The 27778-nt window shown below is 39.1% G+C and overlaps 1 protein-coding gene across 1 annotated transcript in view; it reads right to left on the bottom strand.

Annotated features, from left to right (window-relative positions):
• The window catches only part of LPXN (leupaxin), a 31578-nt gene that overhangs the window by 1809 nt on the left and 1991 nt on the right, over positions 1 to 27778 (bottom strand). The window contains exons 2-7 of the mRNA XM_031459542.2: positions 25101 to 25246; positions 19820 to 19866; positions 13336 to 13435; positions 10434 to 10601; positions 8825 to 8998; positions 8641 to 8722 (exon numbers count right to left, since the gene is read on the bottom strand). Coding sequence (XP_031315402.1) covers positions 8641 to 8722; positions 8825 to 8998; positions 10434 to 10601; positions 13336 to 13435; positions 19820 to 19866; positions 25101 to 25246 — 717 coding nt within the window. The remainder of the gene's footprint in view (positions 1 to 8640; positions 8723 to 8824; positions 8999 to 10433; positions 10602 to 13335; positions 13436 to 19819; positions 19867 to 25100; positions 25247 to 27778) is intronic.

Below are 27778 nucleotides of genomic sequence, written 5' to 3'. Positions count from 1 at the left end.
TCAGAATGGTGCTAAATAGATACCTACCTCAAAGGGTGGTTATAAGAAACATACGAGGCAATCAATACAGGTAACGTGGTTCATAGTAAGCATTTAACATAAGCGTTAAAGTCTATTCCTCCTCAGTGCCTTTGTACTAAGTGTTCCATTGGCCTGTGTGGTTCTGCCCCAGGCCTTGACATGGCTAGCCTCATCTGGGATTCAGAAATCAGCTCAAATATCATTGTATCAGAGGGACATCTCTTCAGCCTGTATCTATCACTTCATCTCTTTTTAATCACCTTTATAGCATCTACCATTATATGAAATCACCTTTATATAGCATCTACCATTATATGAGACCACTCTGTGGTCTGTCCTCCATCACTGGAACATTTGCTCTGAAAGAAACTAGATATTGTTGGTCTTGTCACATTATATCCCCAGTATCTAAAATAGCATCTGGGAAAAAAGTCCCTAATATTTAAAAATAAAGTACTATTAAATAATAATTTCCAAATGGATGCAAGATCTAAATGTAATAATTCAAATCATGCAATTACTTGAATTAAAAATGGATGGGTTCCTCTTTGATCAGGGAATAAGAAAAGTGTCACAAAAATGGCTCAAAGTTCAAAAACAAGTTAAAGTTAATACATTTAGCTACATTAAAAGTATATATGAATGATTTATGCATGATCAAAAAGCAGCCTAAGCAAAGACAAAGGACAAACTGAGGAAAATGTTTGTTAATTATGTCTCAGAAAAGTATTAACTAATATAAGGAATTCCTAAATGTATGTATGATTTCAATTATTGTTTTATAAAATTTTTAAAAATAGAAAAAAATCAATCTCTAAAAAATTAAATCAAGTTTAAACAAATAACTGTATATCATATTGATGATATGACCAAAGGAAGGCAATAATTCACTTAAGTGGCTTTAAAACAGCATTTTGACTTGCAGTCCTATGGATGTATTCTAAAGACAGAAAACAGCTATAAAGAATTCATAAACCTTTTTCAATAATCTTGTTTTTGCAATATTTATATTGATTTTTAAAATTAATATGGGTTGATTTATAATAAAGCAAATAATTAATTACGGTAACAGGGTAATGCCTTTGGTAAGCAAGGTTTTCAGTCTAAAAAAAGGTAAAAGTATAATGTTAAACGAATTAAGTAAAGGAAAAAAATCTTACAAGTCTTACAAATATCAGTAAGAATTCATGATTTATATTTAGCTTTATTTTTTAAAAAATGGATTCTAAGTTCTGTCCACTGAAAAACCTAGAAGCAATGATATCCCAAAAGCAAAGAACACTCCTAGCACCCAGAGTGTGGTCCCTGAATAAAATTTCCCACTGAAACTAACCAGCCCTCTCCGAGGAATGACTGGTTCCAGGTTTGGGGCGTGGTTGACAAGACAAGCCTGCCGTATCTTGAAGTGCCAAGGAAACAGGAAGATATCGTGGGTTATTGGGATCATGTTAAAAGGATACAGTAATCGGTTTGAGAGGGGCTACTACCAGCCTCCAATAAAACAATTTGAGCATTAAAAAAAAAAAGACTACTGCGTTTGATCAAATCACATCAAATATATATAACTCTATGATTTAACAATAATATGAAGAAAGTAAAAACTCAGTCTCCACTAAGTATTATTAATGAACCTACTTACTACTCTTAAAATTATTCTTACAAAGAGAAAGGGTAAAACATTTATCCAATTTTCCTATATGAGATATATTTCAAGATAACCAAATAGTTGATGATGAAAAGTTACTTTTTATCTAATCCCAGCTAACAAATGGAAAAAAAATGATAGAAAATTTACAGTCTTGCAACCAAGATCATTAGACGTTGGCAAGGATCATCAACAGAGAACTTTAAAATGGAAGGATCATGTTGACACTGCTTGAAACCAGTCAATCTTGGCATCAGTAAAAGTAGGTCAGCCAGTTATTATACACCTTTTCAATTTTTTATCTTAGGGGGAGGTAATTAGGTATATTTATTTTTAATGGAAGTACTGGGGATTGAACCCAGGACCTCATGCAAGATAAGCAGGTGCTCTATCGCTGAGCTATACCCACCCCCTTACACCTCGTGATATGATTAAACAAGAAGTACCCAAAAGCCTCTATCTGTAACCCATTCTTGGCACTCATCCCTGGAAATACTGAACCTAAACCTAATCAAATCTCTAGGTCTAAACTTACAGAAAATACAGGAGAAGGCAGGATAAGAGGAGGATAAAGCAAATAAGTTAAACATTGTGAGGAGGCAGCCAGTCAAATCAAGAATACAGAACATTTTACAGGACATAGGTTCCAGTTTCTTAAATCAATGGTATAAAAAAGTAAAGAAGAGAGGATTATTGCAGAATTTAAAAATTTTGAGGGATAAAATGTCAAATGCAGTAAACAGATCTTGCTTGGATCCTGATTCAAACAAAGCAAGTAAATAACACTATTTAGAAATTTGAGAAATTTGGACATAGATTTAAAGTGATAATTAGAAATTTTTAATTTTGTTAAGGGTGAAGGAAGCTATGTTTAAAAAAAGCTACTTATCAGTTAAAGATGATGCGTGATGAAGTATTTAATGGCGAGATGACACGATTTCTAGAATTCGCTTTTAAACGTTCCATCAAGATAAAAGGATGGGTGGGTAACAGTTAGAGGAAATTCATTTGGCAAAATGTTGGCACCTATTGAAGCCAGCTAGGTAAGGAAGCACTTTTGTGTTTTAAAAATTTCATAATAAAAAGTTTAGGAATAACTTTGTTGAGGTGTAAGTGCTTTCTCTTTATTACGTGAAATGTTCACTGTCAGGTGCGTATGAGAAAACCCATGGCTTGATTTTTACAGATCCTGTGTCCAGATCACAGAGGATGAGAAATGAATGGTGATTACTTTTTTTAAAACTCTTTTAAAGGGTGGGTATGGCTCAAGCATGCAGGAGATTCTGGGTTCAATCCCCAGTACCTCCTCTAAAAATAAGTGAATGAATAAATCTAATACCTCCTCCCTCAAAAAAAATTTTTTAAACCCTTTTAAATAAGGCTGCTTCACAAATAGACGATTAGCCCAAGAAGAAATACTTTAAGAGGTAATAATGTTCAGCATTATGAGTAGGCCATGAAACTCAAAAGAAAATGATGAAGTTCTAAGTTTTGCTAATTAATAGTTTAATTTCTAATTTTAGCTAAGTAGTAAAAACAGTCAAATAAATATATGGAGGTATTCATGTATTTCTATATTTCTAGTGATAAAGTTAAATGTTATTGTTTTGAAAAGTCTTTTGATAATGTGTATCAATCCTGGAAACTAATCCATACAAATAATTCAATAGAAGAAAATGCTATGTTTAAAGACAGTCATTACATTATATTACTAAGACACCAGAAGTAATCTAAATATACTATTATGCACAAATTCTGTTGCTTCCAATGTTTGGAACTATGGATAATGCTTTGGTGAACACCCTCAGGCATATAACCTTACATAATTTGTTTGCATAAAGCCCTAATAGAATAATTAATATTATTAAAATTATTATTATAAAATTATGAAATAATATGGATAAATGCTTAAGTGAAAAAAGAAATTCAGGTACACTATAATTTTTATATGCATAAACATTAATAAATGAGAAGAAATACTGGAAAATGTTTTATGTTGCATGAGGTTAACAGGGTAATAGATTATAAGTGAAAATTTATGCCAGGTCTTTTTATTGCCTTCACATTAAAAAAAAGAAAAATGCAATAAACTAATTCATCTTCAAGCCATATTCAAGTGATACATTCCCTCTGCTTTGAAAATCGCTTCTCTTCTGATGGTTTGGTTCTTCCCTTAACTCGGGGGACTGCCTAAGAGGACAGCTGACCAGACCACCCTATTTCAAATAGCACCTTGTTACTCTCCACGTGCCCCCCAACCTACAGAGTTAGTCAGTTAGTTAGTTGGCTAGTGTGATTACTGTCTGTCTTTGTCACTAGAATCCATGCACCATGAAGGCAGGAACGTTGTCTTTTGTCATTGTCTCCCTAGCACCTAGAATAGTAGCTGATGCACACATAGCAAGTGCTCAATAAATATTCACTGGATGAGCAGACACGTGAACAACATGACAACAGCAAAACTGAGACCATCAGCTCTGGGTTCACCAGAACCTGTATCAACAGGGGAACTTCTCTGAAAGGAACTCTCCTTAGCATCCACAAGGAGCGCCTGCCAGAAGCGAGGATGACTATTAACAACCCCATTTCTGCAGCACCTACTTTGTCCTGATCCCAGCTGAGGGCTCTACCTCCAGAGCCCTTCATTTCTAAACTGAAATTAGACTCTTCACAGAAGTCCTCCCAGTTTACAAGTGAGAAAAGGGAAGCTCAGAGAAATTTCATAGAACCAACTAGTCCGTGGAGGAACTCAGATTCAAATCTAGGCCTCACTTTAAAGCCTAAGTTGGAGGTCACACCTTTGACTTAAATGCACTCTGACCTTAACTTCTCTGTGGGAACTGAGAGTACCAGCTGAGCCCAAGTATCATAATCCAATAATTCTGTAAATATGAGAGCTCTAACTATGCCCCAGTAAAGTGGCTTGTAAGCAAAATGCACAGAAGATTGGAATGCAACCCATCCAAGGAGCATCATTTCCGGAAATACTCTTTGCTAGTAGCAGTCAGACCGAAAAAAGGCAACAGAGGAGCCAGGGGGTGGGACCCAAACCATGTAGCTGCAGTTGCCCATTATCCACAGTCACTTTTGGATATGCCTTGTCTTGTTCACTGTGCTTTCTTTGAAAAACAGACAGTTTGATAGATTTCTGGGGCCTCTGGATCTAAGAATGCAAACCAGTGATTGTATAAGCTGTCCTGTGTTCTTATTCTATACCTCTGAGATACAGAAGAGCTCACCCTACTTTTTTCACCTTATCAGAGACTATCTAGTGTTGATCCGGTACCTCTGGAAGCAGGAAGGCCTGCTTACTATTTAAGAAAAACAAACTCACACCCATAACCACCTTTCTTGCTTTTGTGTGGCACCCAAACTTCAGCCTGCATCCATCACCTGGAGAGGTTGTCAGCGTGCCAACTGCTGGCCCCCACCCCACCCAGAGATTCTGATGCAGTAGGTCTGGGATGGGGCTCGAGAATCTGCATTTCTGACGAGTCCCCAGGTGACGCTGATGCTTCATGAAGCACATGGCACAAAACTGAGCGTGCCTGTAAGTAGGTGTTACTTGAGAAAATTATAAGACATGCCAACGACCCAGGAAAGACCCTCATCTAGGCATTTACGGGGGAGCTGTTCTCAAGAATGAGACAGCAGGAAGGTAACAGCCTCTGTTTCAACTCAGGTGAGTCCCAGGAGAAGAATGAAAAGCAATCAGCCAGACTTGCTGCGATACCCCTGCAGTTAGTAACCCAACAAACTGAGAAAGTTTCAGCACTTAACTTTCCTGGGGGGGGGGGGTCCTCTCTGGGGCCAATTACCTCCAGAGGATGGATGAGAAACACTGACAATTAAAAGTGCCTTAGAGAGAGGGAAGGTGTTTCTATGCCCGGGAGGCTCTTAGACACAGTGGAAATTAGGGAGCACCTGCATGGCCTGGATAACGAACAATTAAAAAGAAAGAGGTAGGCACTGAGGACCTAGTCCCTCTGGGAGGATGCGAAGGCCTGATGTGCTTAGAAGCTTGAGCCTCAGAGAGGAATTCTCTGAAGGGAAACAAAAATGCAGATGAATTTAATTTCCCAGGAGACTCCGTGGTTAAGCCATCATCATAGAAACTTCAGAAACTTTGTGTGTGACTATGTGACTCGGGGCAAGACAGGATGCCACCTAATTAATGCACTGGTCACATGGTAGGAGACTCATTTACAGAAAAAAAGTATAAAAACAAAAACACAACCCAAGAAGAGCTTCTGATTCATAAATGACATTTTTGGTCCGTTGTCTCAATAAATGTTTTAAACAGGTGTGGCTTCGTATTTACTTCGTAAAGTCAGGAATAACCCAATCAGCCTTGTCTGTTTAGAAGGAGCCCAAGTCAAAAACAATGAGAACTAGCTAACTTCATGGCACTTCTGGTCATCCTGTGAATAGGATATTTTTCTTTCATATCTTACTTATAGGTCTTGAAATATGTCTGTATCCTGTTATTCTGCGCTCAGGCAACTTCCACATCACACTCATCCACGGGTGATATTCACATGCTGACTGTCTAATCAGCTAACCCTCAGACTTCCATGGCTACCAGTGCAATATAAATTTACCATGAACTAGATTAAATCTCAATGAAAAACGCAGCTTAACTGAAGTGCGATCTAAAAATGAAAGATCTAATGATTTGTGAAAAGCATTGAACAAGCTTCAGTGAACAAGCAAATTACTACAAAGCACTCTGCTAGTGGATTTTATCAGTGCTGCTCTATCTAGATCTGTCTTCAAATAAAGCATATGGTCTCATCTGTTTCACCCCTGTTTCAACCCTGGAGGGGTCAGCTATCAAGATTAGTAACAGGAGTGAGAGGGTATAGCTGTGGTAGATCACGTGCTTAGCATGCATGAAGTCCTGGGTTCAATCCCCAGTACCTCCGTTAAAAATTAATAAATAGAAACCTAATTACCTCCCCCCAACACACACACAAAAAGATTCGTGATAGGTATGAGGGTGGTGGATGCCAAAGGCGGGAAAGGACCAAAGAAAGGCCATAACCCCCTTCCCTGGCCTCCTGCAGCTTAAAGACCCCACTGGGGGAAAGGGTAGCTGTCACTTAAAATAAGTTAGAAGCTTTAACTATTACACAGACTGAATTACCAAAGGACTTAGTCTTGTGTTTTTGTCATAATTTTCTATTTAGAAGAGTTTATTGAGTATTATCAAAAAAGACATGGGATTGCCCACATTTTTATTGAGAAGAAAACTCCCCACTGAGTTAACTCTAAATGGACAGGAAAAGAAAAGGAAAAAAAAGTAAAGAAGCTTTCTGATTTCATGCATCAGTCATATTTGTTCAAAACAAACATAAAAAGAAGAAGTCAGAAAAAAAATCAAGACAATTCAGAAAGCAGAAGGGAAAAAAAAGCTTGCAAAAAAGGGAAAAACAGGTCATGTAGAAAGGATCAGGAATGAGAACAATATCGTAATAAAAAAAACTTCTCAACCATGAACACTGATGACACTGAAGCAGTGTCCTCAGAATGATGAGGGTACATAGTTTCCACCTAGTTTCTATGCCCAGGCAACTTCAGATAGGCAAATATTTTCAGATGTTCAAGACTTCAGAACTTTCACCTCCTGTTCATTCTTTCTCAGGAGCTACTATAGGGTGTGCTCCACCAAAATAAAGGCAGTAGTATGTATTAAAAGCCACAGGATCCAGGAAACAGAGGATCCAAAGAGGAAAACAGCCAAAGGATCTCCCAAGATAATGGCCCAGAATAACTGCCTCTCAGCAGGCCTGAGGAGAACCCACTTCTGGCTGGAGCGGGACGAAGGAAGTCTTCTGGATGGCTGTCTCCAAGAAAAAGCAAATGGAACTGACATAGTACCAGGTGCGGTTGACCAGTTTGAGAAGGATTTCGCAGCTCTGCCAGATAAATTAATGATACATACACTGAAATTTAAGCAAATGAAAAAGGGATCTAAATATTAACTTCAGAAAAAAGCAAATTTATACAAAAAGGACACCATGATCATCATCATCATTACTATCTCCATGTGCCAGGCACTATTTTAAACACTATGCTGGTAATGTCTCTCAAAATCCTCAAGGGGGAGGTATAGCTCAAGGGGTAGAGTGCATGCTTAGCATGCATGAAGTCCTGGGTTCAATCCCCACTACCTTCTCTAAAGATAAGTAAAAAAATAAACCTAATCCCCTCCCCCCCAAAATTATTAAAAACCTTTTTAAAATAAAATCCTCATAGTGACCTATAAGGCAAACATTATTATTAGGCCTATTTTACTCATGAGGGAAGTGAGTACAGACAGGATTAACGACTTGACTAACAAGGTATAGCGAATAATACCACAGCCTAGATTTGAACCAGTCTGACTCCAAAATCCATGCTCTACCATATCACAGTTTGTTATGTGGCTCAACTGGGAGCAATATTTACGTGACTGTCAACATGTACACACTGAATACTGATCTGACCCATAATTATGACCTAATTATAACTGAAAGAATGGGGGAGGGGGATTATGTTGGGGGTGGGTGGGGTAGTAACACCATTTCTAAATACTCATCTTCCCTGGTAGGAAGTTCATACACAGTATTTAAAATTGGGGGGAGGAAATCAATGTATAGTAATATATTATGTAAAACACACAAGGAAATAACAGAAGAAGCTAAAAAAGTTTGGAAAGGAAAACTGGATTTGGGAATAGAGAAAGGAAAAGTAAGAGATTGTTCTTTTTAAATATTACCCTTGAAGAAATATTTGCATTTTAAACAATGTATTTGTATTTCTTTGATTAAGAGAGTTGATTTAAACAAAATTTATAAATGTTGGAAAAGGGTAGGGAGGGATGGCATTTGGTACTGAAATGGGCACCTGGATGGCAACGGCAGGAACCAGGGCCACCAGAGCAGGTCAAGGAAGAGCTCTGCTCGTCTTCCTGTAACTACCCCGGGTCGTACCTTCCGCACCGAACACCTCTCCACAGTGAGCGCAGAAGAAGTGCTCTGGGTGCCAGGTTTGGTTCATGGCCGTCAGCACTTTCTGGAAAAGAAACACACAGAGAAGGTTAGAATGCTGCAGGGCTGTAAGACGTGGCCCCGGCTCTAAGCCACGGGAAAGCAGGGCGCAGGGGGCTTTGCTTACCTCCAGGATGGGAGCGGCACAGTAAGCACACCGCGGAGAGAAAAGGTGGTGGTAATCCTTGGGGCAGTAGGCCAAGCCACTGCGCTCAAAGAAGGGACTGGAGCCAACCTCCTGTCTGCAGTGAGCACAGACGAAATGCTCCGGATGCCACGCTTGCCCCAGAGCATGGATCACCTGGGGAATGAAGCAAAGCCTGGCGTGGGGGCCCCGTCAGTGCTCAGCGGTCCACAGGCTGCAGGGTGCTCTCAAACAGTATTCCATGCAAATGCCACCCCCCGGGAGGCATTGACACCCAACACGGAGGCCTCCACCAAGGTTCCACAGTGAAGTCTGTTGTCCGTGCTTTATGGATAATAAAACGGTGCCCACTTGCCTGACTGATCACACTGACAAAGCCTATAAATGCTAGATAAACAACAAGGTCCTGGGAGGGGAGGGGAGAGCTCAGTGGTAGCGTGTGTGCTTAGCATGCACGAGGTCTTCGGTTCAATCCCCAGTATCTCCATTAAAAATAAATAAATAAACTTAACAACCCACCCCCCAAATAAAAATAATAATAGTAAAGTAAAAAATTTTAAAAAATCCACAAACAACAAGATCCTACTGTAGAGCACAGGGAACTACATTCAATAGCTTGTAATAACCTATAATGAAAAATATGAAAAAGAATATATATATAACTGAATCATTTATATATATAACTGAATTATATATGTATAATTATATATATAATACATTATATATGTATAACTGAATCACTATGTTGTATACCAGAAACATACTGTTAATCAACTATATTTCAATAAAAACATACAGTTTATAAATGCTCATTTCCAATATACTGCCCCAGAGAGTGGGAGGAACAACATAGAGCACAGAAGTGATGGACAAGAGATAACTGCAGCCTTGGCTTGCAATGGATGTCTGGAAGAGGAAAAGGCCAATGACAGTCTTTACTCCTCTGATCTACATCTCACAGCCCAGGCAAAGTCAGGTCTCAAAACCCACTATTACGGGAGGTGGGTATAGCTCAGTGGTAGAGCACGTGTGCGTACGTGAGGTCCTGGGTTCAATTCCCAGCAACTCTACTAAACTAAAAAAAAAAAACCTTTATTATGGTTTTAGCGAAAGATGATGCCAGAGCAGGAGTTTGTGGCCATGATTTGGAGCTAAAGTGCAGCTAAAAATCATAATCGATCAATTTACACTGGAAATGTTTGAGCAGAGGGAGGGGCAAGAAGGTTCCTCTAGGTAAAGGCAGTACAGAAAAGTGGTTAAGAGCTCAAACTTGGGAGCCAGACTCTCCTGGGCTTGGATCTTACCTCTGCCTCTTACTAGACCTTGGACATGTTGGTTATCGCCCTCGAGCCCTCAGTTTCTTCATCTTTACAAAGGGCTTGTAATCACTGAAGGGCTCATGTGACCATTAAATAAGGGAATACTTGTACAGCACTTAGCTCAGTGCCTGGAGCGCTGTAAGGGATTGGTAATTGTCAACGATTACTAAAATGTCTTAGAAGATAAGGAGAAAGATGAGTCCTGATGGCACGGAGACAGACGTGCACACAGACACAGATAGCTGTAGAATCAACATCTTGGCCCGTCCCACCTTTCCAGCAATGGGTTTCTGGCAGGAAGCACAATGACCCTTGGACACTGTGGCAATTCCAAGGTCCTGCAATTCCTGCTCCAAACCTCCCAGCATGGAGTCCAGGGAGGCCTTCTGATCCTGCTGATGCGGTAAGTGTTTCTTGCTGGCATCTGCTTTCACTGTAACCTGATACCAAAGAGAGAACCATGAAGAGAATCAGCCTCATGTACCTTTGATCCCTTAGTCTTCCCACAACCTGCCTCCAAGACATTGAAAGAATCTAACATTGTAACCCAGTAAAAATGCTTTCATCTCCCTTTCATTTCATTTCATTTCCCTTTCTAAGTTCCTCAGGCCCAATGAGATCTGACTTGTCTTCCTCTGTTTGTAAATCTTTTCTGGCGATGGGAAATTGACTGTATGATGATGATACCTTTTCTGATTCTTATGACGACCACAGGTCAGCAACTAGTCCTATCTTCTTCTTCATCTATCTTGCAACATTTATTGAGCACCTGATTTGTGCCAATCACTGCTCTAGGCTCTTGGTATAGAGCAATGTACATGACCAAGCAAGTATCTGCCCTCATGGAGTTTACATTCTCTGGGTGATAAGACAATAAGCAATTAAACAAATAATTGTACAACGTAGTGTCAGGTAAAGATAAAATATACATTATATATCAAGACAAACGACAGAGGGTGGGGTGGTGAGGAAGATTTGATTAAGATGAGGGTGACCAGAGAAGGCCCTCGAAGGAGGTGATATTTGAGCAGATATTTCAGAGATGAACGGACCCAGAAATATAGATACCTGTGGGGAAAGCATTCCAGAAGGAAGGAAAGCCCAGAGGAAGGAGCCGGACTTTAAAAGAAAAGTTAAAAAGGTCAGTAGGGCTGGAGCAGAGGGAGTGAGAATAAGGGAGGCAGGAGAAAATGATGGAGAAAAAGGCAAATATCACTTAGGACCCTCATGGTAAAAAGCTTCAGTTTTATTCCAAGGGTGATGGAACCATCAGAGGGTTTCAAGCATGAGAGTGAATGAATCTGATTTACAAGATCCCTGTGGTAGCTGAGTGAGGAATCCGGTGTAGAAAAGCAAGAATGGAATTAGAGGCACTGGTTAGGCAGGAGACTACTGTAACAGCTCAACCCAGAAATGACTTGGACCAGGGTTAGTGGAGAAGGTTGTGAGAAGTTGTCTGATAACTTGCTGATGGATTGGCTTTATGAAAGCAAATCTCCCAGTCAAGATAAAACTTTCAAAAGAAAAACCTCAAATTACAAAAAAGTTGCCCAACTTCTCCTTTGTCAACCCATGTCCTGATCCCGCCTCTCTCAACTCCTTTCTAACTGGGCTACTGAGACCATCTACCTAATACCTCCTGATCAGAGAAAGCCAATGACTCTCCATTGCCTCCAGCATCAAATCACAGCATCAGACGGACATTCAACGTCCCCCATCCACAGCCCTCAATTTACTTTTCCAATCTCATCTTTTATTACTCAGTAAAAAGCCCCCATTGTGTAAAGCCAGCCAGGCTCCCTGCAGTCTCCTGGATGTGTGTTACTGTCTTCAGGCCCCTACTTATCCTCTTTTTACTGCCTGGGATAACCTCACATTATCTCACTAATCCAAAATGCTCACTTCCTGTCGAGAGACTTTTATCACATGGCAGATTTCCTTCTTCCTCTGTTACATAATGTTAGTGAATGTTGGCGAGATTAGCGTTCCAAAAGCTAACATCCAAAAGGCCTGAGAGGGTACCAATGTTAAGTAGGCCAAGTGACTAAGTAAAAGCACAAGAAATGTATATGTATCTACATCTACATCTACATCTATTTGCTGGTATATTCCAGAATACTTTTGGAAAAGATATGCAAGCAACAGGAGATACTGACTACCTCCAGGGGGCAGAGCTGGACAGCTGGGAACAGTTTGTACTGCAAGCTTTGGTACTTCTGATTTTTGTACAGTGTAAAGATACGGCTTATTCAAAAAATAAACAGATACTTTTCTAATGTAAATAAACCAAGACACACACTAAATTAATTTAAAAGCTCCACACAATTAAAACTCCTAATACAGATATTCTTCCTAGTATTTTCAGATATACAGAGCAACGAGGAATGCACGTAGCTTTATCGTAGACATTAAAGGAAACTTGTTTCTGATGTCCATTCATTTGTCCCTCTAATAATTATGTATTAATCACGATGTATCAGGAGCTGTGCTGGGCCTTGGGAGCCCAAAGGTGAGTGGCAAAGATAAGCTCTCTGTCCTCCCACACATTGTCACACACCGCTTTGAAATGATTTCAGTCACTTCATGTGTGCATATCAGATCCCCCAACCAATTCAGAATGGTTGAATTCTCTTCCTTAGCAGTTCTAGACGGTAACTCCCTTAATAAACTCCTAAGTCCGTGTGTGTGATTTCCATTCCCTGCCAGGCCAGTGAGCTTGACACCCCTGCTCCGGAGACTAGAACAAGGGGGCAGATTTTATCTCAGGATGAGCTGAAGACTCATCACCCTTCCTGCTTCCGAAGCCACACGTTGCTCTCCCTTGCCCTGCCCCAGCTTGCCCACGGGGCTCCTCTGTCCCGCTCAGGGAGATCTCTGTAACAGCCCTTGCACCCTTCATCCAGCTAAGGTGGCAAACAAGTCTTGTATTTTATAAATTTCATACAGTCTTATGCCTTATTTTACAAAGCACACTCCAAGCCCCTTGAGATCAGAGCCTGTATCACAGTACCTTTTAAGTCCAAATAATACATTGTGCACAGGTGAGTTCATCCACTGAATTACATTTAGTATGGGAAAACGAATGACAGCTTAGAAGAGTTCCTAAAGGGGGAATGCAGAGCTGAGTTCCACAGAGATAAACTCTGAAGGCTGTGTCACAGACACTGCGCTCACCTTGGTCTGCATGTCACACAGGCGGGCCATGAGCTCATCCAACTGAGCGGCTGCTGAGGTTTTAGGAGGCGGTGGTGATTCCTTGGGGTTTTGGACCTCACTATAGGGAGAAAACAAAAAATCATACGAACACATCAAAACTCAAAGACATGTTAGGATGCACATAAAATACCAGAAAATGTAGTTTTAACTAGTGACCCCTTAGATATGACTAAAACTAGAGATAGAGAGTATCTTTTAAAAAAATAGGTACTAGACTAAAAACCTCAACAAAGTTCCCCTACTTTTGTCTCCATGTCTCCCTCTGGTTACCTCAAAAATTGTTCTCATGAATTTAAACAATGGACATGCAGCTGGCTGGTCATTCTTCCCCAACAATTAGGAGCAAAGCAGCCTCTGAAAAGAGCTTTACTGCCATGGCTCAGTTATTTTTTTTTTTATTTTAATAGCATTCTTTTCTAAATTACAAAGTATTATATCTTCTCTCAGTTATTGTCAGGTGAGAGACAAAATAATAAATAAGAATTTGGAGCAGGCCTCAGCAAACTAAGGTCCATGGGCCAAATATGGCCCATGCTCACTCATTTACACACTGTCTATACCTGCTTTCCTACAGAGATGGATAGTTGTGACAAAGACTTTATAGTTCACAAAGCCTAAAATATTTACTATTTACCTTTTATGGAAGAATTTTTGCAGACCCCTGATAGAGTTTAGGTAATGAATATGATATTGGTTTCATATCTATATAAATATGAATAAATTATTGATAAATAAAATTTTGGACCCAAGAAATAGCATTTATCCATATTTCAAATGCATGTATCTTTGGATTCAGCAATTTCACTTCCAAAACGGTCCTACAGAAAAATTGGACATATCTATAAAAACTAAACTAAATGGAGACACAGACAAACAAATTCTGGTCCATCCATGCTATAGAATTCCCTGTAGCTGCTAAAAAGAATGCAGACCGAGGGTGGGGAGGGTAGAGCTCAGTGGTAGAGTGCATGCTTATCATATGCAAGGTCTGGGGTTCAATTCTCAGTATCTCTATTAAAAATAAACAAATTAAAAAACCTAATTACCCACCCTCAAAAAATATTGTTTAAAAAAAGAAACCAAATTTAAAAAAAAAAGAATGCAGACATAGATTTATATGAATTATAGAAGATTTCTAAGATCTGTTGTTAATTTTAAAAAGCAAAGCCCAGAACAATACGAAAAATGTGTCCACTTACATAATCTTATAAGCATATATACCTAAGTGTGAATGTGCATCCATAAAGACCTCTAAGAAGACATCATGGCAGCAATAATCCATGGAGATGGTACCTAGGTTATGGGACGACTCAAACTGGAGGTGGTCTCAGTTTTCACTGTGTGTATTTCTGACTTCCTTGACTTTTTTTTAAGACTATTTTTTAGAGCAGTTTTAGGTTCACAGCAATATTAAGCAGAGGGGTATGTCTGACTCTTTATACACACGAGTTTATAAAAATAATCATCCACATTAAGCTAGATTTTCAAAACAAAGGTCATCTATACTGGAAAAGAGCTACTGATGACCAAGAGATGAGGTGATAGGGGTGGCAGTTGGGGCATCTGTAGTGCAACTCTCACGTTTATCTTAGTTACACACACACGAACGTGTTCATAAACAACAATTCCACAAACAACCTTCAGTATACTACATTACTATAGTCACAGTGTTGTGATTCCTATTAAAATTATTTTTAAATATAAAATTAATACATTAAATGTAGAAAATGTTAAAACTGCAGAGGAATATAAAGAAAAAAATTAAACCACACATAATCCTCCTTTTGAGAGGCAATTAATGCTCTAGACATGCTGGCTCAAATTTTTACTCTCTTTCATGATTGTGTATAATTTTAGAAAATCAGAATTGAGACAGGACGGGAGGAGGCAGGGCACAGCCATTAGAAGAATGACACAGCAGTGGAGGATGGTACATACACTAGTTAAAACCCTACTAGACCCAAGAAAAGTGGAAGAATCAACCCCCAGTAGACCTTAGGCCCAAGATGGCGGAAGACTTGACTTCCAGTAGACCTTGGGCCTCATCTTACGGTCACTGTAATACATTAGCACGCTAAAAGGCACACCCACAGGTGCCATGACAGGTCCTGGGCTGACCATAAAAGGTCAAAATGTGGGCAGTGGCCCAATGTCTGGGAATCCCCACCCCTGCCCCTAAGTAGTTGGAATAATTCTCCCACTTGTTAGCATATGAAGTTACCAAGCCCATAAAAACTAACAACCCCGCACCTCGTGGTCTCTCTCTCCTGCCTTCTGAGATGATCCCCACTCTGTCTATGGAGTGTGTATCTACCTTTACTTTAAACTACCTCCCCACCCCATGCCTCACGGCTTCTCTGGCCTCCTGAGATGGCCTCTGTCCATGATGTGTGCATCTCTCTGAATAAATCTATTTTCACTCTACTATGGCTAGCTCTGTATTCTTTCCTGTGCAAAGCAAGGGACCCTCACTTGGCGGGGTGCATCCCAGGGACCCACCCGAGACCTGGGACACGACCACCCTCACGCACCCCATTTTCCTGTAACAGAATGACACTATTTTACGCATGTTTTAAAGTTAACATTTTTCCATATCCTTATGTACCATATCCTTATCTGTCCTGTGGAACCATAATAGTTAACATTTATTGAGTGTGTAGACTACATCAGGCCCGCTGTAAAGGGTTTTACACATGTTCTCTTTAAATCCTCATAAAAACCTTCAGAGCTAGGTATTATCATCCCCAGATGAAAAAAACTGGGGCCCAGGGAAATTGAAAACGTTGCTCTACACAATGCAGATGGTGAACAACAGAGTTTGGGCCTGCAGCCTGTGAAGCTTGTGTTCTCTATCATTAAACCGTTTTCTAAAATGATGTACACAAACCATATAGTTTCCAGGGGGGGGAGGGCATAGCTCAGTGGTAGAGCGCATGCTTAGCATGCACAATGTCCTGGGTTCAATCCCAAGCACTGCCATTAAAAAAGAGTCTTAAAAAAAAAACCCAAAATCATAGTTTTCAAGTGTATAACGTACCATACTTTATTAAACCAATTATTTATTGTTAGACACCACGATAGCTTCTGATTTTCACTGCTGTAATCAATACTGCTAAATAAACATCTGATATTTATTTCCATAGAGTACATTTTGAGAAGTGGAAACACTGGGTTATACAGGTAACTGACTCTGGAGTAATGTTTGTAATCAACATTAATCAAGAAGTTTAGATAACAACCCACTAAACTGTGTGTTTCCCCCTCTCTCTCTCTCTCTCTCTCTCTCTCTCACACACACACACACACACACACACACACAAAGCCATAAATAAAACCAAATACTCCAAGTCTTTCACTAAATATATTTTCAAAAATGACAACAAAAGCTTACTACTTTACTTATTTTTATGTATTTATCAGCTAGGGAAAAAGTAGAAAGAGGATGGATATCTTTCCTAAGAAAAAAAGACTGTCTCTTGCATATAACATGTCCTGCAACTGACTCACTCATGTTTGAGGATTTAATAAGGAAAATGTAGGAGGAAAGAAGGAAGTTGCCTTTTAAGTACAACATGGCCTCCTGCCAGATGTAAGTTTTTTGGTTTTTTGGTTGTTGTTCTTTGTTTTTATAACCTGAGAACAGGAATGGTCAGGTATGCAAGGGATTGATTTAGTCCTTGGAGGTTTCCACCAAGTGTAAAGGAGCCCTCTCTCACAAGTCTTTTTTTTTTTTAATTTTTAAAAAAACTTAATTGTGGTATAATTTCTGTACAGTTAACTACCCATATTTCAGGTGTACAATTTGATGGATTTTGATAGATGTACACACCTATGAAACCACCACCACAATCAAGATACCTAACATTTCCATCACTCCCCCATCACAACTCTTTTCAGTCATAATCCCTTAGTAATTGCTGCCACAGACGTGTGTCTTAGAAATACAAAAGGCACCCAGACTCTGAACATACTCCTCTGCCCTGTGCCCCAGTGTAGAATAAATGTAGTTTCTTATAGGGGTCTGTATAATCCTAAAAGCCTGTCCATCTCATAATTGGGGCAAACTTGTGCTTTTTTAAAGAACTCTTACTGATTTCTAACTGGACTCCTAGTGCAAGTGTATAAAGGGCAATCAATCACTGTCATAATACCCTAAGAGTAATTCATTTGACAATAAAAAAAAATTCTAAATAAAAAATGAGAGGCTCTGAAGAGTTGATGATTACATCACTATAGGAAATGTTCCTGAAAAGAGAGAAACCTCAAATCAGAGCTCCTCTGATCTGTCCCCTGACCTCTGGAAGACGGTAAAGGTGCCTAGGGGTGTCATCGGCAACAACTTCATTACTCAGAGGTTTTAATGATACAAATACAAGAGATGCGTTTGAAAGAATCCAGACTGCTCAAGTGAGGGGCTTCATTTTTAACTCGTTCATTCTTCTGCAAAATTTTTATGAAGCGTTTCTCCCTGTTCTTCCCCAAATTATTTTTATTCACGTAAAAGATACATTTCTAAATATTATCATGTTGTTATAGTCACAACGGGTATTGAATATACTTTCAAGGTGGAAAGGGATGTCTGGTGAATTCAAGCAAACCAGAGGAAATGGTGGAAACTGGAAGAAGGCATCTTGCTTCTGAGTCTCATGCTCTGTCTGTGCATAGGAGCCTTGTTGGTTCTGAATTATATCAACCTCAGATTTGTATCAGTCCATTACATGCTCACTAGGTCACCTGGATTTCCTGTCACTCTCCCACACAGATCTACGTGGTAAGTATCATTCAGTAATGGGAAGTATATCCGTCGAGGTCCACTCAGGAAAACACAAACACTGGGAAGGAATTTAATCCAGAAACATGATTACCTAGGTGATGAGAGAGCTAAGAAGCAAGCAGAAAACACTGAGGGAACCCGGAGATTAGTGACAGCAGGAAGCCATTAGGCCAAAGGGACAAAGCATAGAGGCAGTTACCAGGGCCCAGGAGCCCAGGTTCACAGGCATAAACTGGAATCACACCAGACCTGTTTTTCTCCAGCTGAAGCCATAAAAGGAGATACAACTGCTGACAGAGACGCTGTGGAGAGACAGAGACTGGGGCAGTGAATGCCTCACATTTCTCTGCCTTTCACTCTCCAGTCTCTCTAGAGTCCCTCCTGTTGTTGAAACCACTGAGAGCCAACAGACCCTGGAGCCTGGGAGCCCCAATCTACAGGGGTCAGCTCCCCTGGAATACAGAGCAGAACAAGAGAAGAAGGAGAAGCAGGTCTGCTGGGAAATAGACCAGAGATTTATACTACAGAAGAGGGGGTGTGAGGAAGTCAGTACGGGCCTGCCATCAGCTGACCACAGTGCCAGGTACACAGGGAAATCGCTGTTGGCTGGGCTGATTTTCATATTATGTTCCTGCATTTATTAGAATTTCCAGTAAAATCATGGTTTCCTCAATTTAAAAATATTTACTGAGAGCCTACTGTGTAACTGGGGTTGTTCTGCTGTGTTGTTTTGTTCTGTTTCATTTTTTTATGAAAGGGGGAGACAGGAAGGTCTAGGAGGCATGCCCACCAAGCAGCTTCCTAGGACTGGAACACACTGACAGTGTGTATTGATAAATTGGCTTTACTCCCATCAAAGTAGAAAGTGCCCTGAAGTGGGGGGTTATAAAAAGACTTCTTGATAGCACACATCCTTCTTTTATTTTTGAGCCATGTTTGTGCACTATTGGCTGCAATTCGGAAACAGGTAGGATGGGGTGTAGGACTGTTTCCCAAGCATGAACCTTCACTATCTACATTTTAAACCCTTTAATCTGTTTCCCAGAATGTTGTCTAACTTTTAAAACTGCAAGCTATAACTGAAGAGAGAACAGGAAAGACGGTCTTGTAGTTTTTGTAGACTGTCAATCCTGCATTGGCCAGTGGGAATGATTTAGTAAGTGGATCTGTTTCAATATGAAACTTTTATTGAAAGGAAATCCCTCCACCACTAAATGAATTTTGAGCAAATATGGGAAGAAGTGTATGTTCATTATATACTCCCTGCCATGGAGACCCACTGTCTTAGTTCAGCCCTGATCTCATCACTGATTCTGTTGGCATCTTGCTGAAATTTCCACAGGTGTTTTCTCTTTTGTAAACTGGAGCATGCTATCTAGAATAGCCGGGCCAAAACATCTGTGGTAACTTGGACTATTGACACTTGTTTGGGTGGTAAAAGAAATAGCAGAGTCCACCAGCCCGGACAACCTGTCTGGAAGCCAGGCTCCTTGAGAAGCTGCCAAGTCAGCTGGGCAGAATTCCACCTCTGCTCGCAGACTATGGGATGAGGAGGAGGGTAGCGGGAATTCTAATAATAAACACTTGCAAATTATGATCCAAACACAGATGGATAACAATTATCTAATAACCTTAATTCTTTAAGCATTTAATTTAAAAAAAAAGTACCTGTAGACATTGGGCTCCTGGATCTTGGTGGTATACACGAGCTGCACCTGAGACACACAAGTGACAGAGAAGAGCAAAGAATGAGTTTCTGTATTTAGAATGCTGGTGCTTGTCTACACCCTGAGTTAGAGGATGTTTTAGCTTCTAAAGGGGACTGATAGCTAGCGTGTCTCTGAAATCTCCTTGCACAAGGCAGAGGAATACCAGCCATCCCATAGAGAAAGGCCAAATTCTAAGCACAGCAGCTGGCAGGTGAACAAATACAGTACCCCCTCTCCGCCCTAAAAGCACTGAAAGAGAGAAGTCATCATACTCAGAAAGGAACCGCAAAACAAACTGAGTCGTAGCAAAGCCCCTTTAACTAGACAGGATGGTGTCTAGGGGAAGACTAGAACACGATTAGATGTAACATACCGAAAGAAATAATGAGTGACTCTAAACAGTAGTTGGCCAGTAGTTCACCTACCTTGTGAACAAATATTTACTGAGCGCCTGCCATGTGCCAGGGCTGGGGATGTAGCATTCAAAAAACAAAACAAAACAAAGGAACAAAAATTGCTCCTGAGCCTTACATTATGGTGGGGAGAAACAGATAATAAACAAATTAACATGTAAAAAAATAATTAATAAAAATTAATGAGGGATGGGAGATAGGAAATGGGGAGGGATGGCATTTATAAATACATCGGTCAGGGAAGGACTCACTGAGAAAGGGGCACTTGAGCGAGGACTAAAAGGAGGCGAGGAAAGTATACAGATTTCAGGGGTGACATGGTCCAGGCAGAAAGTACCCTGGAACATCTGTGGAACAGAAAGGACGCCAGTGTAGCCTGAACAGAGTAAACCAATGAGACAGAGGCAAAGAGTATAAGGGTAAAATCATGCAGATCGGGTGACCATATAACTTATTATTCAAACTGGACACCTCTGAGAGTGAACAAGGGTACTAAAATAATTAACATTACATTAATTTTTGAAATATGTATTTCTTGACCAAAATTTTTATCTTATTATATTGGTGGACCTATAAAATAATTCTACTCAAAATAAAATTTTCTAGAATATTTTTAAATGACACATAGCAATGAACATTAAAGCAAAGGATTTTTTAAAAACCTTTTATATTGATTGTTTGAACACTTTAAAATAGCACAAGTAAATAACTATTCTTGAGATATATATACACATACTTTAATTGGCTGCTTAGCCATTATTGTCTTTAACATTATGATGTGGAAATTTTTCTGCAAAAAATGTCTTTTTCCAATGTGACCTTTTTTATTTTCTTTTTTGTTTTATAAAATTGCAATCTGCTGCAAAGCTGCATTTTTATGGTTAACATATTTGAAATTGTTGGCACTTTTCATTGATGCTTCTCTGTAGACCATATTTTTAATTGAGAAAATACTGCCTCTCTCGATGCAGATGAACCTGTAAGTTCAGGGCAGATTCTGCTAAATGGAGGCTATCCTCAATTCTATGTTTATATTAACTATTTCAGCCCCAATATTTTCACAGGTGCTGTATTTCTGTCTCCAGTCACACTTTTCTTCAATAATATTTTTATAAGACGGAGCTCTTAAATTGTCTCTATTTGAGATGCCGTTTACCATTTCAGCAAATGTAGATACTGCAAAAGTCACAGGCCTTCACAATTTCATCCCATTCTGGTGGAGAATATAAACTTAGCCAGTTAAGATCTGGAGGTCCATCAGAGTCAAGATTCCCAAAGCACAATTTTCAAAGTAGGTAATTAAAGCATTTGATCTCTCATCCTTTGATTTGTTCAGTTCCTCCCCAGCTTTTGTAGGGAGAAATTTGAGCTTTTTCCTTTTTGAAAGCTTTGTTTCACATAATTGCAACTTGTTAAAAACTTCAAAGGCTAGATTTTCATGCTACATTCATTGAATAATTTGATTAAATATTTCCAACTGATTTTGCACATAATGTGGCCCAAATTTAGGTTGTTTTACAAAGTGGTTTTCCAAAGGCTCAGGCATTTCTGAAACCCAGTTGATGACAGGCAATGCAGAGAGAATATACACATGGCCATGCCAATGTCTTTCTGGACTCAGCATCAGCTTCTGTCACAAAAGTTTTGTAGATGAGCTGTATATATACTCTGACTGTGTGTGTGTGTATATACATAGTTTATAAATTTCAACAATTGAAGTTTCTATTTTGATGGGTAGAATACTACAGCTTGTTTGGATGCATTAATGAATTTTGTGCACATCACAACCAGTCCCAAGGACATTTCTGCTCCACAGGCTTTTAAATATGCAAGAACATTGATTTTACCACAATGCGGTGCTCCACCAGAATTTGTGTTAATATCATCACCCCCCACAAAAACATTTTATCTCCACTCTTGGACTTTTCAACTAAATTTACAATGGCATTAACAATGTCAGATGTTTCATTTTAGACAGAAAAATGAATTTCCAAATATTTTGATCTTTTGAATGGGATGAAAACATTAAACCATCTTGAATTAACAGATTTTCTAACTGAGGCCTCTGATGGTACTGATATAAATCTGATGTTACTTGATGGCTTGCAAAGGGGATCAATTCATTCATCACCACCAGCTCAATTTACTTAAAAGCACAAGAATACTTGGAATTGAAAACGAGCAAAATTAATTTAGAAGAGTCATTGGATTCCAATGGAAAGGTGTGCTTCACAATGACATGTAAAAACACACCTCCTGCAGCTTCACATGTTGAACTGCTATCTTCTGGCATTTTCTTCTTGAATTAAATATTAACTTCGGAAGTAGATTCTGATGGTTCTTTACCATATTGGTGTCTTCTGTTTTTTCAAAGGAACAGTGATATTTCTACTTCCCCCATGGTGGATGGTAAATGTTGACAAATACTTTGTACAAATTACACACCTATCATCAACTTTCTTGAGACAATTAAACGTGTAGTTTTGGTTTGAGCCAAATGCTGCTAAAAATTTTTGTTGCAAGATTTAAAAACATTACTAAATAATAAAGCAGACGTTATAGCTTTAAGATACAAATAATGACAAAAGTGCTCTAACAAGAACATTTAGATTACACTCTATGGCAGGAATGCTTAGGCTATATTTCTTAAACATGATTTGTATGGTATTTGTATGATATTAAGCCACAATTTCCCATATTCTTTCTCTCTGAGAAGGCTTCCTGCAACTCAGAGACAACTACATGGACCACAGCAGGGCATGAGTGGTGATATACCAAATGGCCAGCAGGGGGAAAAAGAAACCTCAAAACTTTTCCTGCCACCATATAAGACCAGAGGTGTTTGCCCCTAAGTGCTGTGCTTGAGCTCGTAGCTTTAACAGCCAGCATTCTGCATATTGTCCTTGAAAGGATTCTGTCAGTTAGGCTTTTGTCTTAACAAAATCAGGAAAAGAGTGACAAGTTATTTTGGGGGGACACGTGGAGGGCTGGTGTCGCAGGTGGTAAAAGAATTCACCAAAGGCAAGGAGAAGTTTAAGAACAAAGAGAAGCTTAATAGGTTTGCTGCTACAGGTAACAGCGGGCCGCACAGACGAGAGGTGCCTGTGTGAGCGCAGGGATGAACGTGCAGGTTCTTTTATTGGGGAAGGGGCTGTGCACACCAAGGATGGGAACAGCCTTCTGATTGGCTATCAGTGAGGTAAGGGACTGTGGTACACAGGAGGCTAGCGGATTTATGACTCCAGTAAGATGGAGACATGAGCTGACATAAGCAAGGTAGGGGAATTTATGACTCCGATAAGGGGAAAACATGGGCTGTGATAAGAGGGCCTGAGTCATCATGAGGCTAGCCACCTCCCAGGGCTGTGAATTCTGCTAAGGCAAACACCCGTAAGGACGTCAGGAAGTCGGGGGGCCCGCGGGGGCCAGTTGGCACTGCCATTGTCATTAGTCATCTTTTGGATCTAGCTATAATAAAATAAGCACTCTGTTCACTGCCCGTGTGTTTTATATGCTCCTAGAGGAGACTGAGAGAAGACAGAAGAACCAGGTGGAGATCTCTGAACCCATGCTGGTTTACTTTAATGCCAATACTAATTTTAAAACTTCACAAAAAAAAAAATGGAAAAATCTAGAGTAAAAATTAAGTCAATAATAGGGTGTCAAAAAAATAAGCATAAACTCAGGGCTCTTCCATGCGAACCAAGACATATATGGTCACCTCCAGAAGGTCTGTGGAAAGATTGTGACTTTTAGTCCAAATGAGATGAGAATTCATTGCTGGGTTCTGAGTAGGAGAATGAGATGATCTGATTTATGTTTTACAGGATCATCTGAGCTGCTATCTGGAGAATAAATTGCAAAGGGGATCAGGCAAGGGGACCAGTCAGGAGTCTATGGCTATAATGTCATAGTGAGAACAAAGACAGTGGCTCCCTAGGAGAGAGATAAATGTGCATCCTTACAACTGTATGTGGGTAGCTGGAAGGAAGAACAGTGAAAGTGGAAACCTTCCCACAGGCTCAGATTTCAAGTCTGTGCTCCTGGTGATTTCATACAGTGCACACGGATGAATCGGAATATCATAGTTCAAAACCACCAGATACGAAGAACATCTACTTAATTCCTCTTACACTAATTCATTCTGATTAAGCAACCTTCTAATTATAAAGCAGAGGCATGCAGACCTACTCATAAGAAGGGAATACATATGCCAGCAAATATTAGTATGTGTTCTACTTGATAATTTAAACTCTAACCAGAGAGTAATAAATTGGATTTCTGGAGTTTTTTTTTTTTTTAATGTGATCTTTTATAAATTTAGTTTGTTTGTGTTGGTTCCCTAGAGCTTCACTGTCTCTAGATATACAAATAATTAAATTTCCCAATATATTCAGGAGAAAATAAGACCTGGAAAGTGGTAACCCTAAAAAGTCACCCTGAGAAGATTTGCCTGAGCTGGCCTTGCCCAGGTGATCTCTGGCCTTACCGAGTACCATTCCAGTCAAACTGCAACATGCATCTTGGATACCCACACGGTACTATCAGAGTCTCCCAAGTGAACTAGGGGATACTCTGCCTGTTAACAGGCACTCATTAGAAAAAAAGAAATAGTTTTCAAAGACTTATTCTCCCATGATGATTTTCTCAGTTCTCCTCCTCTTTCCAAAAACAACGACCTTTAATCTATCATTGAGGATTTTTGTTTTCTCACTCTTTCTTGGATATATGATTCTCCTTTCACATCGTTATATGTAAGATACAGTTAATTTTCAGAAATGCACTCAAATATCTATATTCAAGATACTCTAATAAAGGAAAATTTACCGGGAAGGAACTTGTGTCGTCTTGAATTGAAATGTCAGCAAGGCTCTTCTCCTTTCTGGAATGCTGATCTGGGGAAGGAGAAGCTGTGTTGAAGTATTCATCACTCTCCTGGAGGGTGGAGTGTTCCAGTTCCTCCAATAAGGCATCTACATCAAAAGATACAAGGGAATCATAATATAGAACATGTAAGTCTTCTGGAATAATTATCCTCTTAAATATCCCCACTGTGCTGCCATTTATCTCCCTCTTCTCTTGGGTTAAGGCTATTTTCAAACAGCTTCCCTTACTCCTTATTTGACTTCGAGAATGTGGTCTATTCTACCAGGAGATATTTAATGCCCTCCACATAGTGTAGCCTGTTTCTTATTCCCAACAGCTGCAATCAATTTCATAGTCTTATTCTTCAGTATGACTTTTTATATTGCAGGGTATTCATTTTTATCATTCACTTAGAGTGGATCACCCACAAAGATTCCCCAATTAGAAAAATGTAAATCCTGCATATTTTGCCTATCAGAAAAATGTAAGCAATTATATTACAGTTTTTCAAAACAAACCAGGACTGTAAAACTTATTCTTAACCCTGATGATTTTTTTTTCTTATATTCCCACCACATAACAAAATTCTCAAAGCAAAGTAAAAATATTTTGTCTTTTAGGGTGTAGGGGAAAAAAAGGACTGGGGAGAAAACAGATATTGCAAAACCAAGCAAGACGTTGCAATCCAAATATTTGAGATTTGTATCTCTTGTAGTTTTCTTGGGAAAAACCAATGGACTTTATTGTGTGAGTATTACACTATTACCTTTCTGCTTTGATGAAATTAATACGAATAATTAATAAAATTAACACATGACAGGCATTATGCCCAGTTTATATATGTCTTACATATTTAATTATATATTTATATAATCATCCTAATGCTTTCAGGCTAGTGATATTATTGTCCTTATTTTGTAGATCAACAAAGAGACAAATAATTTGTTTAAAGTCACATTGCTACTGAGTGCAGAACCTGGCTTATTCTGGGGTATCTGAACCCTGGCCCCTGCAAGCCAGAAATTCCAGTCCCTATTCCCACTGTGGATTCTTTGGGTCATCCTGGCATGACACATTCTTCTCTGAAGCTAGTTCTTCATCTACATAATGAAACAATTGTATCACAACAGTATTTTTTAAATTGTGGATTGAGACCCACTGGTGGTTCTCTAGTGGATTGTTTACTACAGATTATAGTTTTTTAAATTTTGCAAAACACTGGATTATATTATTTCTAAGGATCTGCCTAGCTCTAAAATCTTCAAATGAGGAAAATGAACTTTACAGGTTATTAAAAATTTTTTTTTAATTTATTTCAGATGTTGGGGGATGGGTACTTCTTTTTAACGGCATAGGAAAAGATCTAATCATTTCTCACAAACGCAATCGTCTACAGATCTTTCTCAAGCATCTATCTCACAAAAATAGTGAATTCTATGCACCATTTTAGAGATAAGCAAACTGAGCTAAACTCTTCAGGGCAAATGACTCTTAAACAAATAAACTATAATGGAAAAAAGGAGATAGAGTGGGAATCAACAGATTAAGAGACTTTAAGAGGCGTGTGACTGATTTCAATGTATGAATCTTAAATAAACAAGCAAAAATGTTGCAAAAAAGAAACAATTAGGAATATTGAACCCTGATTGAAAATTCAATAAGAAGTAAATATGGTTAATTTATTTTAGGTATGATAAGCATGTTTGATAATATTAAGTAACTTCTGTTAAAATCCAGGTATGATAATGGTATTTCACAATATTAAGGAATTACAACTAAGGATTTTGTGGATGTATTGGTGTTATGGTTATCTGTGTAAGTGTATATATACCTTTATGCTGAAATAGTTACAGATGAAATGATACAATGCCTGAAACTGCTATAAAATAATCTAGGACTAGAAGGAATGGGTGGGTCCTTAAATGAAATAAGACTGGCCAAAAGTTGAGGATTGTTTAAAGTAGTAGTTTTCAATAAACCATTTACTTTAGTAAATTTTAAAATTCTCTGTAATAAAAGTTTTTTCAAAAGAAGAGAAAAGAAAAGAAAAAGAAAACTAAGGTAGAAAGAGAAAGTAAAACTTTTTCTCTCTAGACTTTACTAGCCAGGCAGCCAAATTTCTGAGTTCCAGATTTTCATTCTGTAGCTCTCTACAAAGATACAGCTTCTTTCTTTTCTATTTTCTAAGCTTTGCTCCAACCAGAAGTCATGGAGACTCTTGGATTCAAAATAAAAAGTCACTTACAATAAAGATTAGGGGAGAGGGAAGATCCTCTAGAAGAAAAGCAAACCATACCACTAAGAGTAGAAGGTTACCCTTAGAAGCACCAACATACCAGAGCTACTAAAACACTTCTTTCTGGGCCATGAGTTAACAGGCCTTTCTCTTCCTGTTTCCTATGAGTGTACATACCACCAGCACCCCGAGATTATCTTGCCTTTTGCCAGATGCTATAATTTCAAGATGACTAATTTCAGTATGACAAATAAGGGATTACTGGTGGGGAGGTTGGGTATTAGACTGAAAACTCTACAGTCCTTTTCCATAGTTTTTTATCTATGGAAGTCAAACGTCAACATTCACTTTCAGGAAAGGAATTAAGTAAGATCTCTTGTGGGTCTCACTAGACTGTAGTGAT

The sequence above is a fragment of the Camelus dromedarius genome, chromosome 12 (genome assembly GCF_036321535.1).
Source record: "Camelus dromedarius isolate mCamDro1 chromosome 12, mCamDro1.pat, whole genome shotgun sequence".
NCBI lineage: Eukaryota > Metazoa > Chordata > Mammalia > Artiodactyla > Camelidae > Camelus > Camelus dromedarius.
This window is presented reverse-complemented; position numbering and strand designations above follow the sequence as displayed.